This window comes from Pristiophorus japonicus, chromosome 19 (assembly GCF_044704955.1).
Source record: "Pristiophorus japonicus isolate sPriJap1 chromosome 19, sPriJap1.hap1, whole genome shotgun sequence".
NCBI classification, from domain to species: Eukaryota; Metazoa; Chordata; class Chondrichthyes; family Pristiophoridae; genus Pristiophorus; species Pristiophorus japonicus.
The window spans coordinates 40,072,461-40,092,838 of record NC_091995.1 but is presented as its reverse complement, the minus strand read 5'-3'; the positions used below and the strand labels follow the sequence as shown (position 1 = coordinate 40,092,838).

General features: G+C 42.0%; 1 protein-coding gene across 1 annotated transcript; it reads left to right on the top strand.

The window, feature by feature from the left end:
• Positions 1-10,266: 10,266 nt before the first annotated feature.
• On the top strand, positions 10,267-14,791 carry LOC139230182 (probable G-protein coupled receptor 139). The gene is made up of 2 exons (XM_070862023.1): positions 10,267-10,336; positions 13,887-14,791. Exons 1-2 carry the CDS (start codon positions 10,267-10,269, stop codon positions 14,789-14,791), a joined length of 975 nt encoding a protein of 324 aa, XP_070718124.1.
• The last annotated feature ends 5,587 nt before the right edge of the window (positions 14,792-20,378 follow it).

Below are 20,378 nucleotides of genomic sequence, written 5' to 3'. Positions count from 1 at the left end.
TTCCCTTTACCTCATCCATTTGAAGCAAACAGGTAAACTGACCAGGAAATTGGATAATCCTGATACAATACAAGACAGGTGATAGCCCATTACCTATGACTCATGGAGTAATGGCCGTTTGGCTTTCTGATAACCCTGACAAAAGGAAATATCTTGACACCATTTCAGTACCAGGATATAGTAATTAACTCTTTATCTGTATTCACTGACTGTGAGACAGAGCAATACACAGGGAGAGGCCAGAACTTGGGTTTTACTGTATAAATATCTTGTGAAGCTGTACCATTGCGGAGGTTTCATTTTAGCCCTTGACTGAGTGAAACCTACCCCTTGCGAGCAAGTAAATTAAAAGGGAAACTTCCATCGGAGCTGTAAGTGTCGGAGTCATTCTTTTCTGAGGTCGAGATTTCGACAGGACCCGCGAGGTAGTGATGGAGGAGCCTCAGCCTTTGCTCTTGTCCAACAGCTACGAGATTCTTGCTTCCTGTTTGGATGAGGGCAGAGACTGCAGTGAGGATGAGCAAACTGACCACAGCACCATGGTACAGGAGACCATTCAGGTGGGGGGATTAAAGAGAAATGTTGTAGTGGTACAGGAGAGTAACATTAGAGGGATGGATCATGTTCACTGCAGCTGAGAGCGTGAGTCCCGAAGATTGTGTTGCCTGTCCTGTGCCAGGGTTAAGGACATCTCCTTTGGGCTGGAGAGAAACTTGGAGTTTTAGGGGGAAGACCCAGTTACCATGGTCCACGTAGGTACCAATGACATAGGTAGAACAAAGAAAGAGATTCTGCTGAGGGAGTATGAGCAGCTAGGGGCTAAATTAAAAAGCAGAACCACAAAGTTAATGATCTCTGGATTGACACCTGAGCCACGAGCACATTTGCATCGGGTAAATAAGATCAAAGATTTGAACACATGGCTCAAAGACTGGTGTAGGAGACATGTGTTCCGATTTATGGGGCACTGGCACATGTACTGTGGTAAGACAGAGTTGTTCCGTTGAGACGGGCTTCACTTGAACAATGCTGGGACTAGTGTCATAGCGAATCAAATATCTAGAGTTGTAATGAGGGCTTTAAACTAAATAGTGGGGCAGAGGGTTTAGGTGAGTGGAAATTTAAAAAGTCAAAGAGCAAGGAGAAGGCAATAGAGGAGAGTAGCACTGGGGGAAATGCTAACCAGAGTGTGACAGGAAGGGACAGAAAGTATAACAATAAGAGAGTATCCAAAAGGGGGGTAAAAGCAGGGAAAAATGGTAAAAAGACAAATTTAAAAGCTCTTTATCTGAATGCACGCAGTATTAGTAACAAGATAGATGAGTTGACGGCACAAATGGATATAAATGGCAGTGCGTAGTCAGTGATAGTGAGGGTACATCTTCAAGCACCAATCACGAATAGAAGTTTGGAGATGGAGATGCCACGTGAGTATCTGATCGCTGTCATCTGGAAGGGCAGCAACTACGTGAACTCATCTGAGAAGCCTATGGATTTGGATCTTAGGCCTACTGACTTTAAGGAAGGATTTTATCAGAAGATCAAATGCATGAAGGCGGCAGATGGGGAACTCTGTTGGAGAAGGCCACTAACTACACTTCTGTTATCATAATGTCTGTATTGAAAAGCAATAATGTCAATTGGAACTTCGCCATCAGAGAATTAATACCATTAACGCCTTTTGTAATAGAAACTCTGATGGTCATCTGATTAGCTTTGGAGATCAGAGCAGAGTGATTGCACTCTCGGTGACTCGACTAAATGCTACTATTTGCACTGGAGGCGGAAGCAGATTCAAACCCCGGCATATTTGACCTGACAGGTGAAAACATGCAGGATGATGCTATGTTTCAGTTTAGTGCAGTCAGTCAACCTTCCTTCAACCGCTTCAGAGACCACTACGTGTGGGAATCATTAGTCAGGTGTAGAATGCCTTACTTCGGCATTGAAGATGCAGCCACCAGCTGACCTCTCATGATTCTGCCATAAGGCAAAGGCCACTTCAGTTCCAGAGTGCGTTCGCTCGTGCTGCAAGACGTCAGCTATCCACCTCTGAACCTACTGCCACCGAGGGAACGATACAGATAAGTAAGATGACGGACATTAAATACTAGAGTGAAGTCGCCAAAGCCGGGCGCAGTGGAAGTAAGAAAACTATGAATATAATAAAGAAGTGTTAATAATATTCCACATCCTGGAGAGATGTGTGTTGTACATCTTGCGGAGTTAAGGGTTAATAGACGACATTCTTGGTATCTTGGAGCAACAGGTAAACAGGAGAGCTTTGAAGTCACCAGAGCAGAATGCAAAGATTTTCTTCTGATATGTAAAGTGTTTCTGTAAGCAAATAAGTGACAGTAATAACTACGTGTGATTAAAGTATAACTTTCGGGACTAGGGTTAATAAACACAAAGGAATCCATTCGCTCTAGTGCAGAAATAGAACAGTTAATAAAGCCTATTCTTCAAAATGATTCACAACAATTAGGTCAGGAAGTCCTTTTTGCGGGAAATACCTTTTCAATAATCAACTACAACTGTTTAAATTAGAGGCTGTCTTTAAAGGATTTGAGAATAGAAACATCATGCGGTCTTGTCTATGATATGCACATGTGACGTCGGCAAAATATGTTGTGTAAAGGAGCAGGTTTTCAGCAGTTCTTCGGAGAGCTCGAAATATAGAGAAACCGAAAAGCTACTCCCTCTGTATACAGTTAGACCGATCACTGTGCTGTACATCAATAAAATCTGTTCCGTACACTCCACCATCAAGTGTTCCTTGCTTATTGGAAACGTGCTCCTGTGAACGATAGAAGGACGAAAGTTGAATGCTAACATTTACCACTGTAATATAGAAACTAAGAAACTTAGAAAATAGATGCAGGAGTAGGACATTCAGATCTTCGAGCCTGCACCACCATTCACTATGATCATGGCTGATCATGCAGCTTCAGTACCCCATTCCTGCTTTCTCTCCATACCCCTTGATCCCTTTAGCCGTAAGGGCCATATCTAACCCCCTTTTGAATATATCTAACCAACTGGCCTCAACAACTTTCTGTGGTAGAGAATTCCACAGGTTCACAATTCTCTGAGTGAAGATGTTTCTTCTCATCTCGGTCCTAAATGGCTTACTCCTTATCCTTCGACTTTGCCCCTGATTCTAGACTTCTCCAACATCGATAACATTCTTCCTGCATCTAATCTGTCCAATCCCGTCAGAATTTTATATGTTTCTATGAGATCCCCTCTCATTCGTCTAAATTCCAGTGAATATAAGCCTAGTCGATCCAATCTTTCTTCATATGTCAGTCCTGCCATCCCCGGAATCAGTCTGGTGAACCTTCGCTGCATTCTCTCAATAGCAAAAATGTCCTTCCTCAGATTAGGAGACCAAAACTGCACACAATATTCAAGGTGTGGCCTCACCAAGGCCCTGTAGAACTGCAGTAAGACCTCCCTGCACCTATACTCAAATCCTCTCGCTATGAAGGCCAACATGTCATTTGCCTTCTTCACCGCCTGCTGTACCTGCATGCCAACTTTCAATGACTGATGCACCATGATACCCAGGTCTCGTTGCACCTCTGCTTTTCCTAATCTGTTACCATTCAGACAGTATTCTGCCTCCCTGTTTTTGCCATCAAAGTGGATAACCTCACATTTATCTACATAATACTGCATCCGCCAAGCATTTGCCCACTCAACTAACTTGACCAAATCACCCTGCAGCCTCTTAGCATCCTCCTCACAGCTCACACTGCCACCCAGCTCAGTGTCCTCTGAAAACGTGCAGATATTACATTCAATTCCTTCATCCAAATCATTAATGTATATTGTAAATAGCTGGGCGCCCAGCATTGAAACTTGTGGTACCCCACTAGTCACTGCCTGCCATTCTGAAAAGGACCAGTTTATTCCTCCTACGCTTTGCTTCCTATCTGCCAACCAGCTCTCTATCCATGTCAATACATTACCCCCAATACCATGTGCTTTAATTTTGCACACTAATCTCTTGTGTGGGATCTTGTCAAAAGCCTTTTGAAAGTCCAAATACACCACATCCACTGATTCTCCCTTGTCCACTCTACTAGTTACATGCTCAACGAATTCTAGAAGATTTGTCAAGCATGATTTCCCTTCCATAAATCCACGCTGACTTGGACCGATCCTGTCACTGCTTTCCAAATGTGCTGTTATTACGTCTTTAATAATTGATTTCAACATTTTCCCCACAACTGATATCTGGCTAATCGATCTATAATTCCCTGTTTTCTCTTCCCTCCTTTTTTAAAAAGTACTTTTATATTAGCTACCCCCCAATCCATAGGAATTGATCCATAGTCTATAAAATGTTGGAAAATGACCACCAATGCATCCACTATTGCTAGGGCCACTTCCTTAAGTACTCTGGGATGCAGACTATCAGGCCCAGGGGATTTATCGGCCTTCAATCCCATCAATTCCCCCTACACAATTTCCTGACTAATAAGGATTTCCTTCAGTTCCTACTTCTGGCGAGACCCTCGGTCCCCTAGTTTTTACAGAAGGCTATTTGTGTCTTCCTTAGTGAACACAGAACCAAAATATCTGTTCAATTGGTCTGCTATTTCTTTGTTCCCCATTATAAATTCACCTGATTCTGACTGCAAGGGACCAACATTTTGTCTTCACTAATCGGTTTCTCTTCATATATCTATAGAAGCTTTTGCAGTCAGTTTTTATGTTCCCTTCAAGTTTACACTCATACTCTATTTTAACCCTTCCTAACTAAACCCTTTTTCCTCCACTGCTGAATTCTAAATTTCTCCCAGTCCTCAGGTTTGCTGCTTTTTCTGGCCAATTTATATGGCTCTTCCTTGGATTTAACACTACCCCTAATTTCCCTTGTAAGCCACGGTTGAGCCACCTTCCCCGTTTTATTTTGTACACCAGACAGGGATATCCAATTGTTGAAGTTCATTGAAGTGATCTTTAAATGTCTGTCAGTGCCTATCCACCGTCAATCCATTAAGTATCATTCGGCAGTCTATCCCAGCCAATTCACATCTCATACCATCGAAGTTATCTTTCTTTAAGTTCAGTACCATAGTCTCTGAATTAACGATGTCACTCTCCATCTTAATGAAGAATTCTACCATATTATGGTCACTGTTCCCCAAGGGGCCTCGCACAACAAGATTGCTAATTAATCCTCTCTCATTACACAACACCCAGTCTACGATGGCCTGCTCTCTAGTTGGTTCCTCGACGTATTGGTCGAGAAAACTATCCCTGATACACTCCAGGAAATCTTCCTCCACCATATTGCTACCAGTTTGGTTAGCCCAATCTGTATGTAGATTAATGTCACCCATGATAACTGCTGTATATTTATTGCACGCATCCCTAATTTCCTGTTTGCTGCCATCCCCAACCTCATTACCACTATTTAGTGGTCTGTACACAACTCCCACTCGTGTTTTCTGCCCTTTGGTGTTCCACAGCTGTACCCATACAGATTCCACATCATCCAAGCTAATGTCGTTCCTTACCATTGCATTAATCTCCCCTTTAACCAGCAACGCTACCCCACCTCTTTTCCTTTCTGTCTATCCTTCCTGAATACTGAATACCCCTGGATGATGAGCCATGTCTCCATAATCCCAATTACATCATACCCGTTAACAGCGATCTGCGCAGTTAACTCATCCACCTTATTTCGAATGCTCCTCGCATTGAGACACAGAGCCTTCAGTCTTTTTTTTAAACACTCTTTGTCCTTTTTGAATGAAGTTGTAATGTGGCTCTTTTTGATTTTTGCCTTTGATTTCTCTGCCCTCCACCTTTCCTTATCTTCTTTCTACATTTTGCTTCTGCCCCCATTTTACTTCCATCTGAATCCATAGATTCCCAGCCCCCTGCCACATTAGTTTAAACCCTTCCCAACAGCACTAGCAAACACTCCTCCGAGGACATTGGTTCTGGTACTGCCCAGATGCAGACCATCCGGTTTGTACTGGTCCCACCTCCCCCAGAACCAGTTCTAATGTCCCAGGAATTTGAATCCCCCCCTCTTTCATCATTCCTCAAGCCACGTATTCATTTTAACTATCCTGCTATTTCTACTCTGACTAGCACGGAGCACTGGTAGCAATCCTGAGATTACTATCTTTGAAGTCCTACTTTTTAATTTAACTCTTGTCTCTCTAAATTCAGTTTGTCGGACCTCATCCCATTTTCTACCTATACCGTTGGTACCTATATTCACCACAACAACTGGCTGTTCACCCTCCCCCTCCAAAATGCCCTGCAGCAGCTCTGAGACATCCTTGAGCCTTGCACCAGGGAGGCAACATACCATCCTGCAGTCTCGATTGTGGCCATTGAAATGCCTATCTATTCCCCTTACAATAGAATCCCCCTACCACTATAGCTCTCCCACTCTTTTTTCCTTCCCTCCTGTGTAGCAGAGCTACCCATGGTGCCATGAGCTTGGCTGCTGCTGCCTTGCCCAGATGAGACATCTCCCCCAACATTATCCAAAATGGTATATCTGTTTTGGAGGGAGATGACCGCAGGGGCCCCCTGCACTACTGTCCTTCCACTGCTCTGCCTGATGGTCACCCTTTCCCTATCTGCCTGAGTAACCTGTACATGCCGTGTGACCAACTCACTAAATGTGCTATTCATGATATCCTCAGCAGATGCTCCAGAGTGAATTCATGCTCAGCTCCAGAGCCACAATGCGGTCTGTCAGGAGCTGCAGCTGGACACACTTCCTGCACACATAGTAGTCAGGGACACTGGGAGCGTCGTTGACTTTCCACATAGCACAGGAGGAGCATGACACGGGTCTGGGCTCTCCTGCCATGACTTAACCATTACATTAACTTAATTTGTCAACAATGCCAAAGATTACCTACTGATAAGGAAATGAAAAAGAAAAAGATTATATACTCACCAATTCACCAGCCAATCACTTACTCGCTTGGCTGTGACATCACACTTCAATTTCTTATTACTTTTTTGTTTTACCTTTGGCCTCTGCACCAGCTAGCTGCTCCGATCTACTGCCGCTCCCAGTTGTTGCCGCCACCCTTTGCAGTCCTGCGCCGCTGCTCTCGCGATGCTGGTCCCCTCCGATCTAGTTGTTGTGACTGATTAGCGAGATTGGTTCAATGCCAGGGAGAAATGCCATGGATTTCCGACATGGTGCTGCTGCTAAAGGGTCAAGGTGAGAGTGTGATTCAGATGAAACTGTTGTCATGGGGGTCACTATAATGTTAGGACTGTTCATGCTTAGGATTTGGAAATTATTCTGGTGAAGTTGTTCCGAATCAGATGTTGTCGCCTCTGTGCATGACCAGGATTCCAGGCTTATCCCACAAGCTCCACCTTCTATTCTGGCTACTGACCCTGATTTCTTGGGGCATCATCTAAGACCTCGTCGGAATCAGCCAGGTGTTTGCAGCATTGTGTAACATGCTCCAGGTCTCTATGCTGCAGGAGATTGTGATGACCAGTCCCGCAGGCTATCCAGGCACCTGACACATGCTCTTACCTGTGGATCAGTAGGATCATGAATTCTCATCTGAGTCGAACAAGTAGTCCTTGCATTTCCCCTACCTTGGGCTGCTCCCTTCCCTGACCACGTTCTTCATCCATCCACTTACCTTGTGTTAGGAAGCGGTTCCTTGAAGGTCCAAAGCTGCACCCTCCTGCCACGTGGCTTTACGAGCAGCAGCTTGCCACCGACTTCCCCGCAGTTTCCGGGAGATAACATGGCAGATGGCCAACTAATTATTGCCGGCCGTCAAAATCGGCGGAGCCGGTCCCAAACAGGCGCGCCACTCACTCTCAACATTAATTGGTCTATCGTTTGTGTCCAGCATTTCAGAACATCAGTCAGAACTAAAGGCATGAAATACTGAAACGTGGTGTGTACAGTGAATAATAAATGAAATATTTGCATCTCTATGAACTAACAGAAAACAGAGAGTCGGGATAAATGGTTCATTCTCTGGTTGGCAACCAGTTACTAGTGGGGTGCTGCAGGGATCAGTACTGGGACCCCAACTATTTACCATCTATATTAACGACTTGGAAGAAGGGACTGAGTGTAATGTAGCCAAGATTGCTGACGTTACAAAGATGGGAGGAAAAGCAATATGTGAGGAGGACAGAAAAATCTGCAAAAGGACATAGACAGGCTAAGTGAGTGGGCAATCATTTGGCAGATGCAGTATAATGTTGGAAAGTGTGAGGAAGATAACACAGCAGAAAAAAATTGAAGAGTAAGTTATTTTTTAAATGGAGAAAGTTTACAAAGTGCTGCAGTACAGCGGGACCTGGAGGTACTTGTGCATGAAACAAACAAGGATAGTATGCAGGTACAGCAAGTGATCAGAAAGGCCAATGGCATCTTGGCCTTTATTGCAAAGGGGATGGAGTATAAAAGCAGGGAAGTCTTGCTACAGCTATACAGGCTATTGGTGAGGCCAAACCTGGAATACCGTGTGCAGTTTTGGTTTCCATATTTACGAAAGGATATACTTGCTTTGGAGGCAGTTCAGAGAAGGTTCACTGGATTGATTCGGGAGATGAGCTGGTTGACTTATGACGAAAGTTTGAGTAAGTTGGGCATCTATACATTGGAATTCAGAAGAATGAGACTGATCTTATCGAAACGGGGCTTGACAAGGTGGATGCGGAGAGGCTGCTTCCACTGATGGGGAGACTAGAACTAAAGAGCATGATCTTAGAATAAAGGGCCGCCTATTTAAAACTGAGATGAGCAGAAATTTCTTCTCTCAGACGATTGTAAATGTGTGGAATTTGCTGCCTCAGAGAGCTCTGGAAGCTGGGTCGTTGAGTAAAAGTAAGACAGAAATAGACAGTTTCTTAAATGATAAAGGGATAAGGGGTTATGGGGAGCGGGCAGGGAAGTGGAGCTGAGTCTTTGATCGGATCAGCCATGATCTTATTGAATGGCGGAGCAGGCTCGAGGGGCCATGTAGCCTACTCCTGCTCCTATTTCTTATGATCTTATGTTCTTATATAGCGGCTAACACGACCACCATCCATCCAAAAGTAACCTGCATCCAATAAAGTACAGTCACTATTGTAATTAAGGAAACGCACAAGCCAATATGCACAAAGCAAGCTCTGACAAATGTAGCAATGACCAGAGCTTCAGATTGTTTTATTGATGAAAAATGAGGGATAGATATTGCCAGGACACCGGAGAGATCTTCCCTGCTTTTCTTTGAAATAGTGCCATTGGATCATTTATGCCTAGCGGAAAGGGCAGAGGGGGCCTCAGTTTAACGTCTCATGCGAAAGACGGCAGCTCCGATAGTGCAGCGTTCCCTCAGCTCTGTACTGGAGTGGCAGCCTAGATTTTTGTGCCTTAATGTTTTTATCTATTGGCTCCTTCCATAAAGGCTAGTTTAATCGTTTCCCAATCAGATTCATTAAATCCACCGATTGTTAATCCATGTATATTAACATTGCAAATGGATAGTCCTCTTCAAAATACAACTAGTTACATTTCTGCTTCACGACCTTCCAAGCAAAGGCATGGACAAAGACTATTACAATCCCATAACAATGATATGATATTCATTTTTACACAGACTGACAGATATGCACAGTTAACGTCATCACTGCCATGAGAACAATGCAATTTTCAGAATGAAATTTCACCATCACGTATGGCTACGTGTTTTAGACTGTTTACTCAAATGACATTCGGCTGGTCAAGCTGTCCATCTAACTGTTAATCCCTTTTTTTAACCTCCAGCAAGGACCGTTAATACGTCCAGCAATCTAATATTTCTGTACATCTGTGGGGCTGTTCAGCTGTATACAACTTAGTTTATCATGTTCTGTGCGTATCTGTATGGTCTTCGATCTCACACATAGCATTGATGTATCTTAATATTAATTATACATGTTATAAATTATAAATGGTCGGGAAAATTCTCGATATAACTAAGATCTAAAGAAAGTGAATCCATCACAAATATGCTCCTTTGTTCCACCAAGTGCCTCGCATGAATCTATAAATAAATATACCCAGCGTCAGCAGTCTTGCAGTCAGATCAGTAGCAGTAACTATAAATCGCCCTAATCTGTTTGTTCACATGATTTTAACTAATGAGAATCATTGTGTAATGGTCTTGTGTCACGAGAGGTTTATCTCAGGTATAAATAAGAGCTTAGTTTGAAAGCATAAATCTGCCTGTTCATAACAGTTACAGGTAGCGTCGCTTCTCTGCGAATATGGGACAGCCGGTAATCATCCAGATAGAAAACATTTACTATCCTATTCTTGCAATAGTTGGTCTTCCTGGTAAGCCGCTTACAATCAGTTAATGCTCGTCTTTAATAGTGCTTCAATGTGTTACTCTTCCTGCTGTCGCTGTAATGATATTATCTGTTTGTTTTGGTGTGTTTGATTTGCGGAGACTGATTACTGGCATCAAAGAAATATCTCAAATGTCTCCAAGTTTCTGTGATTTTATTAATGTAACAACCTGAGAGGAAGCACATCTTATTCTGACTATATCATTTCAGTAGTTTATTGGGGATGTCTCGGCCTTGATAGTCAGACTTGTAGTTTCTGTATCTGGGGCAAATATTAGTATCGATCGAGTAGCCAAACAAACAATTCTTGAAGGGATTCCCGCACGCTGCTCAAGAAAAGGCAAAGGGACTTCCTGTTATATTTTTGTCAACCCAGGAGAAAGTAAAGATTGTACCGGTACCACATGTACATTCTGGCCCACTATTGTCGTATTGTAGCCTTCCTGGGATTATATCCCGCTCACAGACCTAACCAGCTGCTAGATAAGCATCGGAGATGACTGGTTCCCACCTAGTCAGCTGGCTAGCAGCGTGTCAACAAGGCTGAAAGCCGGGCCTCATCTGGTATTTCTCTTGTGAAGAATCCACTTGTATTGTAACTCGAGGCTTTCGCTATATTTATACCGTAACTCTAGACTATAGTGTAGATTTTGGTCATTACCACCTGGTCATTTTAAATCACTTTGGTGGCGCGCAGAGTGGTGCGGGGCAGTTAATCGAAATTGAATTTGGCTAAAATGGGTAGTCAATTCCCTATCGCCAGATTTCCGCCATTGTACATGACCAATTTCACGCCCATATTGGCACTAATTTTCCGTGTTGGGACTGGAGCAATGAGTTTTCTCATTGTTACTGGCCATGGGTATCCATGGGTATTTGTTCTGGTGTCAAGCGAGGTCATTCATTGCTGGCAACTGGTCGGCAATAGAACTTATAGCGCAAGCTGAAGTGCTCGATACTGTAACTGTGCGATATATTCTGTTGCTTTAAGTTGGAGTCAGTTAGTGTGCTAAGGCCGCAAAGCAAAATGAGACAAGTGCTACTAAAATGCGTCCAGCTACTGCTGCGCTGTTTTAATTTTAAATCTAAGTGGTGACTGCTCCGGTAACCATGTGATAGATTTAAATATTTACATCCGGGATGTTCCGCACTGCCTGGGCCAAGCACAATAAGCCAAATCCGCGGAGGATAGGCTTTCCTAAAAAACAGCGGATTGTTCTCTGCTACTATCTATGGAAGAAATTCGGGCAGGTTCTGTTAACACCTGCGGTCACAGCTGCCAGATTTCCCTTCCTACACACAAGGGTAGAACGGTGCTATCGTGTCTGTCTCGCACTCCATCTGATGTTCGGTTCCATTGACTTTAATAGAACTTCAAGCCAGGCGTATAACAGGTGGCCGCTGCATTACCTCCTGTTCAGCGTTACTTCCAAAAACCAGTTTCTACCCCACAATTTCTTCCGATGTTTAATACCCAGGCGATTAAGACTGCAATCTATCCCACGTTTCCTATGCATGGTAGAAGTAGAGTGACTCCAATCGGTCTTCTTCCGATATCTCACCACAGCTGCGATAGAAGATCTTTGTAATCCGGGAGAAACAGTATAAATGGTTGAAGTAATCTCAGGAGATCGGCCGATCCCTCCCCAGTAATGGTATTCAATAATGTTGGGACAGACACAACACCCCTGATGCAGGGACCATTTCCACCTCAATAACGGGATGAATATCGGGCGGGGATTATAATGGGCAGGCCGCTCGTACTTCACAATTTCATCCATGTGGTGATGGTGAACATTTCCCTCTTTGCTGTTTCTATCGGCGCGTTCGATAAACCAAGAGATATATAGTTCAAATCAATAATAGTCTTTAATCCATCTGTTAGGAGTTTTTTTAAAAATGTTTATTATTTACGAAAACGGGAGGAAAGAGAAATCCCGCGTCACACATCAAGCACAGAAGGTCGGTCTATAAAGTGGGAAATGATCATTACATAGGATGTCCGTACAGTCACAGGGGTTTCCAATGCTATGTTTGTGCAAAGTACAGTACCCAAAGCTTACATTTCCACTCTTGACAGAGATTTGGATACCAGTCAAAACCTATTGCTGTTTACATTATTCTTCTCTGCTTGGACGCCAAAGAACCGATTTTATTTCGTCAAATGGGGGAAAAAATTATTTTGTCGGCAGGTCGTCGACAACAAACGATAACTCTGTTTATCTCTCCAGAAAAGCTGTTGAGTATTTTCAGCATTTTCTGGTTTTAGTTCAGATTTCTGGCATTCCCATTGTTTTGCTTACGACAATAATTATACCCGGATTCAAATGTTGGGCTTAAAATACATTTAGGATAATTGTTGAGAAATTATTTTAGGAGATCTAAACATGTCGCAGCAACTATCTGGGTGTAAAAATCCTTAGGCGGAATGGCACCGGTGTCCTGTGATAAGTCCCTCCCGATATTCAGCTCCATTGGTCTAAGCAACTGGACTTCGAGCGGAGACAGAACGGGCGGCCCGCGCATTACAACCCAAGCCAATCCTGGCCCTGTTTGCAAAGCACTGTCCCCTTGATAATAATAGATATTGCACATTACTAATCCACTACATTGCAAATGCGCTTTAAATGTTTGTATCTGAGACAACTGAATCCACATTTCTAAATGTAAGTGATATCTCATAAAATACCAGCTGCCCATATTTAAACCCCACGTATCGCTCGTCATTTAACCGGCTGCTTTGAGGTAACAATTCGAATGGTACATGGTTGGGGTACAACCCATAATTAAATGTTTGTCATTATATTTTGTATATGAAACAATGTATCACTCAGAAATCCTCCTTTGCTGGTCATTTGCTGAGGAAGAGCACGGGAAGGACACCAGGTAAGAATTATCAGTTGCTTCCAGAAAACTGAATGGTAGAATATTGCAGTTAGAGTCGTGTTATCTCACTGAAACCTACAGTGCATGATTAGTGAGGATATTGGCAATGAGCAGATATTGGGGTGCATTTTCAACGTGACGTTTGGCTTAAAACTGGCGTTGGGGGTTCGGGCGTCCACTATTATCTGTTAGTGGATCCGCAACGCCGGTTTTTACCAGGAAGTACAGATGGAAAGCTGCCCGACGATGAGTTTTGAGGGACAGGGATAAGAAAATCAGCCACCCTTTTGGCTTTTTGCGCCAAACTGGTCATTCCTCTCTGTTGAAGTGAATGGAAATGAAAATCGGGCGGATCCAATTGCGGCCGCCAGTCGGAAAAGCCCATTTTTGGTGCGTTGGAAAGTTGGAAATCCAACCATGTCAGTCACCGCAGCATTTTCATTCCTTATGAAGTAACTCAGAATAAGTTAGCGACGTGTATCCACAGAGAAATGTATTTTTCTAGAATCATTAATCTTCCCCACTGAATTGGGAGAAATAGAGAGATTTGAGTGACAGGAAAATTTAAATGAATTTCAAACAAAGAACTGTCGACTGATCATTCTTTCAGAGAAAGGAGAGTTAGTAATTTAATTTCCTCTCTTTTGCAGCTAATTTGGTGACAATCATCATTTTCTCCCGTGGAAGGTGCGGTCTCTCCAAATGCATCACCCGTTACCTGGTGGCCATGGCAGCTGCTGATTTAATGGTCATGATATTTGAACTAATTATGTATGAGATTCATGATGCTTATTTCCCATATTCCTTCCTAAACTATACTCCCATTTGTAGTCTCAATCTCGCCCTGTATTATTATTTTATTGATTGTTCTGTCTGGCTAACTGTGGCTTTCACATTTGATCGATTTGTCGCTATTTGTTGCCAAACCTTGCAAACAAAATATTGCACCGAAAGGACTGCGGTTGTGGTGATAGCAGTGATATGTTTCTTAAGCATTTTAGAAAATATTCCAATCTACTTTGTATTTGAACCTCGGGAAATTATTGACAATGTTCCATGGTGCTGCTATGTAAAATCAAGCTTCTATACCTCACCCACATGGATAGCATTTTTGTGGTTGGAAACGATTATAACCCCATTTGCGCCATTTGTGCTGATCATGTTGCTCAATGCCCTCACCATCAAGCACATTGTACTGGCCAATAGAGTGAGGAGGAGTCTCCGAGCAAACAACAATGGTGAGAAACACACTGATGTAGAGATGGAGAGCCGAAGGAAATCCATCATTTTACTGCTCGCTATATCTGGCAATTTCATACTATTATGGATGGTAAATTTTATCGTTTTCACATATGTGCAATTTACAGATACTCAATTTATGGAAGCAAATTACTACGACTCTTTTACCATTGCAGAACTATCCGGGGATATGTTAAGGTCTTTGAGCGCTTGCACAAACACGTTTATTTATGCAGTGTCCCAGGGAAAATTCAGAGAGGAATTAAAGAATGTGATTAAACTGCCCCATGCTCTCTTTACTAATTTAATCAAATAAGTTAAATGGCTTCAGAGCTGAAATGTAATTACATCCATCGGAAGAGAGCAGAAGTTTTTCAATTGACATCTACACACAATATCCAAAGCAAATTGAAGCTGCCATCTGTTCCCCATATTAGATATCATATTGTAGATGATCAAAGATGCTTGGAATATTATTAACTTTTGGCGAGAGTGTAAGACAGGTGATGTTGTCTCTGAAGAAACACATACGAAATTTTCAGATCGGCAATAAAATCAAGTAAACAAACATATCTGTTGCGTTTAACTGATCTAAACCCAAGACTGTTTTCCTGAACATATGCCTCAATCCCTACTCCCAGCAGTAACACATCTGTTGAAACAGCCAGCTATTCCCATCAATGTTGTAAATGATCCCCCGGCCGTTCGAATCTTTCAATCATCAGGACATTCCTGACTGCCCTGTTGCTCCCACGTTGCCAATTTGCAACTTTTGTTCACAATTTATATTATTGATTCACTCTTTGGAATGAAAAACACAATTTTTAAATTTGCAGAGGATGCCAAATTTTGGAGAAGGATTAGTCACTACACTGGGGAATTGTAACATATTGCAGGGGAACATTAACAAACTTGCAGGTTTTGCAAATAATTGGCAAATATATTTTAATATAGATAAATGTGAGGTATTATATATTAGTAAGAAATAATAGGTGGTCAGAAATTACTTGGAAAATAAGAATCAAACAGGTTAGAAGTGAAACGTGATATGCAAATACAAATTCACAAATCACGTCAAGTTGTGACACAGGTCAATAAGTATATAACAAAAGCAAACCAAGCACTGGGGTTTATTTAGAGAGGGATAGAACTGACAAGTAGAGAGGTTATGCTAAACGCATATTTAATCTTGATTAGACTACTCTTGGAATAATGTGTACGGTTTTAGTCGTCATGTTATAAAAAGGATAGAAAGGCACTGGAGAGGGTGAAAAATACAATGTTAATATCATAACTGCAGGTTAAACAGAATCTGCAGTTTAGACAGACAGGAAAAGGTCTCTTTTCTCTTGAAAAGATAAATCGGAGGGTTTACCTTTTCGAGGCCTTTGAAATTATGACAAGTTATGATAGCGTAGACACAGAGCCAGTGTTGCCACTTCTGTGGAAGATAGCAACGAGCGACCATAAATATAAGTTAGTCACCAAGAAATCAAATAGGGTCATCAGCAGAAACGTCTTTTCCCAGACAGTGGTGAGAATGAGGAACTCGCTTTCACATGGAGCAGTTGTGGCGAATAGTATAGTTGGATTTAAGGGCAAGCTATATAAGCATATGAGGGAGAAGAATATAGAGGCTTACTTTTAGATAGACTTAGATGAGAAAGTATGAGAGGTGGCTCAAGTAGAGCATAAACGCCAGCATTCACCGGTTGGGACGAATGGCATATTCCTGTGCTGTTCATTCTATGTAAATCTATGTAAATCCAGAGTTCAGATCTCCAGTCAGCATTAACGTCAAGGCGAAACTGAAATGTTACAGTGGAAATTAATCCTGCTACGGACATTAACTTGAAGATGACAAAATGGAATGTCGACTGACTCCAAAGCTTTTGAGGCAATGTTTTAATGTTGACATATTTTGGCTCCTTCCACTAAATGTTGCCTTAATTGATCCACAAATAGAGGGATTAAATCAATCAACTACATGGCAGGACTGACATATCAAGAAAGACTGGATCAACTGGGCTTGTATTCAGTGGAGTTCAGAAGAATGAGAGGGGATCTCATAGAAACGTTTAAAATTCTGATGGGTTTAGACAGGTTAGATGCAGGAAGAATGTTCCCAATGTTGGGGAAGTCCAGAACCAGGGGTCACACTAAGGATAAGGGGTAAGCCGTTTAGGACCGAGATGAGGAGAAAATTCTTCACCCAGAGAGTGGTGAACCTGCGGAATTCTCTACCTTAGGAAGTTGTTGAGGCCAATTCACTAAATATATTCAAAAAGGAGTTAGATGTAGTCCTTATTACTAGGGGGATCAAGGGGTATGGCAAGAAAGCAGGAATGGGGTACTGAAGTTGCATGTTCAGCCATGAACTCATTCAATGGCGGTGCAGGCCTGAAGGGCCGAATGGCCTACTCCTTCACCTATTTTCTATGTTTCTATGTTTCTATGATTCTTAGTCCAATTTCACTCGCTTTACAACTAGGCTGTTCACTTCATTAAACATTATTTTCCCCCTTAATTTGTTTCCAAACAAAGGCACAAACGAAATCAAAGAAACCCCATCAGATTCGACATTTCTATTTGCTCAGACTGACAGATCTGTACAGTTACCTCATCACTGGCATGTAATAAATTGAATTCTCGTAATGATGCAGTTTGGTCAATCTGCGTAAAAGTCATATTTCCGCTTCCTATTTCAAATCATGGAAGTTAAAAAACAAAAAAGTTTCATTTTGTTACAGAATCACAGAAAAATATCCCATCAAATTTTAACAACATACACACTTGAAGAGGGGCCTCTAATATCAATTTGGAAAGGGAAGCAGAGAAGATTTTCCAAAATAATGGAAGGGAGCTGAGACTCATTGTAATGGCTGAAATCGCTGCCCTGACTGGGATCAGCTGCCTCAGTTCCAACTGAGGATATAACTTTGGAACAAGTTTGGATAGGACTTTTGGAAAGTATATGAAACTAACATGCAAGTTGTATAAAGTGGAGAATCTAACATTCATAGACAAAACTGGCAGCACTTCCCGCGAGATTCATGCAACACCCCCTCCCATTCCCAATACCTGCTGCTGTGAGAATCGTCATCCCTTTGGGAACCAAACTGATGGTATAGCGCGTTTTTGATGAGGTAACAGAGAATGTTGGAAAGGGTAATGTGGTTGATGTAGTATACATGGATTTCCAAAAGGTGTTTGATAAAGTACCACATAAATAGCTTGCCAGCAATGTTGAAGCCCATGGAATAAAAGGGACTGTGGCAACCTGGATATGAAATTGGCGAAGTGAAAGGAAACAGAGTGGTGAATGTTTGTGTATCGGACTGGAGGAATGTATCGAGTGGTGTTTCCCAGGGCTCGGTTCTAGGACCACTGCTTTTTCTGATATATATTAATAACTTGGACTTAGGTGGACAGGACACAATTACGACATTTTCAGATGCCACAAAAATTGGCAGCATAGTGAAGTCATGAGGAGGATAGTGATCGACTTCAGAAATACATAAACAGGCTGGTGAAATGGGCGGACACGTGGCAGATGAAATTTAATGCTGAAAAGTGTGAAGTGATATATTCTGATAGAAAGCACGAGGAAAGGACATTTATAGTAAATGGTACAATCCTAAATGGGGTGCACGAACAGAGAGACATGGGGGTATGCGTGCAAAAATCATTGAAGATGGCAGGGCAGATTGAGGAAGCAGTTAAAAAGGCTTACCGGTTCCTGGGCTTCATAAATCAAGGTATAGAGTAGAACAGTATGGACATTGTATTGAACCTATCTAAATTGCTAGTTCAACCCTAACTGGAGTTCTCTGTCCAATACTGGGCACCACACTTTATGAAGGATGTGAAGGCTTTAGCGAAGGTACATGAAAGATTTACGAGAATGATTACAGGAATGAGGGACTTCAGTTACGTGGATAGACTGGAGACGCTGGGGTTATTCTCCTTGGAGAAGTGAATATTGAGAGGAGATTTGATAGACGTGTTCAAAATCATGAGGCGTATGGAAAGCATAGCTAGAGAGAATCTGTTCCCATTGGCAGAAGGGGCGAGAACCAGAGGACGCAGATTTAAGGTGATTGGCAAAAGAACCAAATGCGATATAAGAATAAACGTTTTTCAGTGGTTGGGATCTGAAATGCACTGTCTGAGAGGGTGGTGGAGGCAGACTCAATTTTGTCTTTCAAAAAGCAGTTGGATAAGTATCTGAGGGAAATAATTTGCAGGACTCTAGGGAAAGGGCAGGGGAGTGGGACTAGCTGAGATTCGGCACAAGCTCAATTGGCCGAATGGCCTTCTGTGCTGTAACCAATCTATGATTCTACTCTATCCTTTTATTATAAATCACAGTAAAATATCCAGAAAGGTGACGGGCTTTAGGGATGTGTGCCATATTTCTAAAATGTCTCGGCTTCAGGCAAGTGCCATTTGCCCGAGGGGTGTAACCGGATCCCGCTCCTAATTCCGGCTGAAGAGCCGGCGTGGCGTATCCTTTTTGCTCTCCAACTCCTCATAATTTGAGGGCCATAATCTCACAGAGCCCTTCCAAACGGCTACTGAGATGGATATCCACATTTATCTTTCCCACACACGGTAAATATCAGACCAGAGCATGTCTCCCATCCCGTCCTCCCAGCGCCTGTTGATGCTCAAATCCAACATCTCAGCATATCCACGGGGTTGCTCAGCTGTTTACAACAGACGAGATAATTTACTTCATGTATCAGTGAACACTCTTCGAACTAACGTGCACCAAGGAGTCTCCTTATATTGTTATTATATCGAACATACATTTAAAATACATTTATGGTGGATCTAACTTGTAGATGTTACTTGTTTACCACTAATATGCACAGTTATTTCATCAAATGCCTTCCATGGACCTATAATAGAACGAACTCAGCTTCAGAAGTATGTGCTTTTACTGTAGGAGTGCAGACTTAAAAATAATTCATTTTAAAATATGATCAATGTAATATTCTTAACTTTTTTTGAATGGAAATTTGCTGCTCCCTGATAAGTAGGAACGAATACTGCTCGGCTTAAACTGTTCAAATGATTTTCACTGATACTGAATGTGCAATTCTCTTTTATCACTTGAGCTTTCTCTCAGATCTTAATCGGACCTCATTATAAAAGCAGAATATATCTGTGTCCATAACACTGAAAGAGGGCAACGCTTCTCTCCAAAAGTAAGACAGCTGGTAATATTCATACAAATAGAAAGCATATAAACTGCCGCATTCTTACTAAAGTTGTGTTCAAAATAAGCCGCTTATATTCAGTTAATATTCATCTTTAGCAGTATTTGACTGTATCACTGATCCAAGTATTGTTGTAATAATATTATCTGATTGTTTTGATGTGGTTGATGTGCAGACATTAATGATCGCCAGCAAATAAATAACAATGGGAAAACTCAAATTTTCCGACATATCCCTCATGTAATAACTAGACGGCAGCACAATTTGTTCTGCAGCTAGAAATGAAACAGTCTAGTGTGGATTTCGCAGCATTTGTCGATAATCTTGTACTTTTCTTTCGGAGCCAAGTATTAGTAACACAGTTTGGTTCTGGTTGGTTAATGTTATTGAGTAAATTCAGAGCTGATCTGAAGAACATGATTTATCGTCCCATAGCTCCAATAGCGGATTTATTTAAATAAGTTAAATAGCTTCATCTCGTTAAAGAAAAACAATAGGAAATAATCTTTGGGACATATTTTAAAAGAGGCCCTTTGTAATTGCACGTCCATTTTGCGCATCGCCCAATTATCCCTTCATTTACTTCAATGGAAAGGACAATCAGGTGAGGAGCACAAAAGGAGCAAATTCGCAATTATCCATTTTACACTTTCTCCCAAAGTTAGAATGAATCAAATC

What these genes read in the sequence shown, in the direction of transcription:
- LOC139230182 (XM_070862023.1), top strand. Translation starts at nt 10,267, where the DNA reads ATGGGACAGCCGGTAATCATCCAGATAGAAAACATTTACTATCCTATT. An exon ending in TGCAATAGTTGGTCTTCCTG is followed by an intron (nt 10,337 to 13,886) that starts GTAAGCCGCTTA and finishes TCTCTTTTGCAG; the next exon opens with CTAATTTGGTGACAATCATC.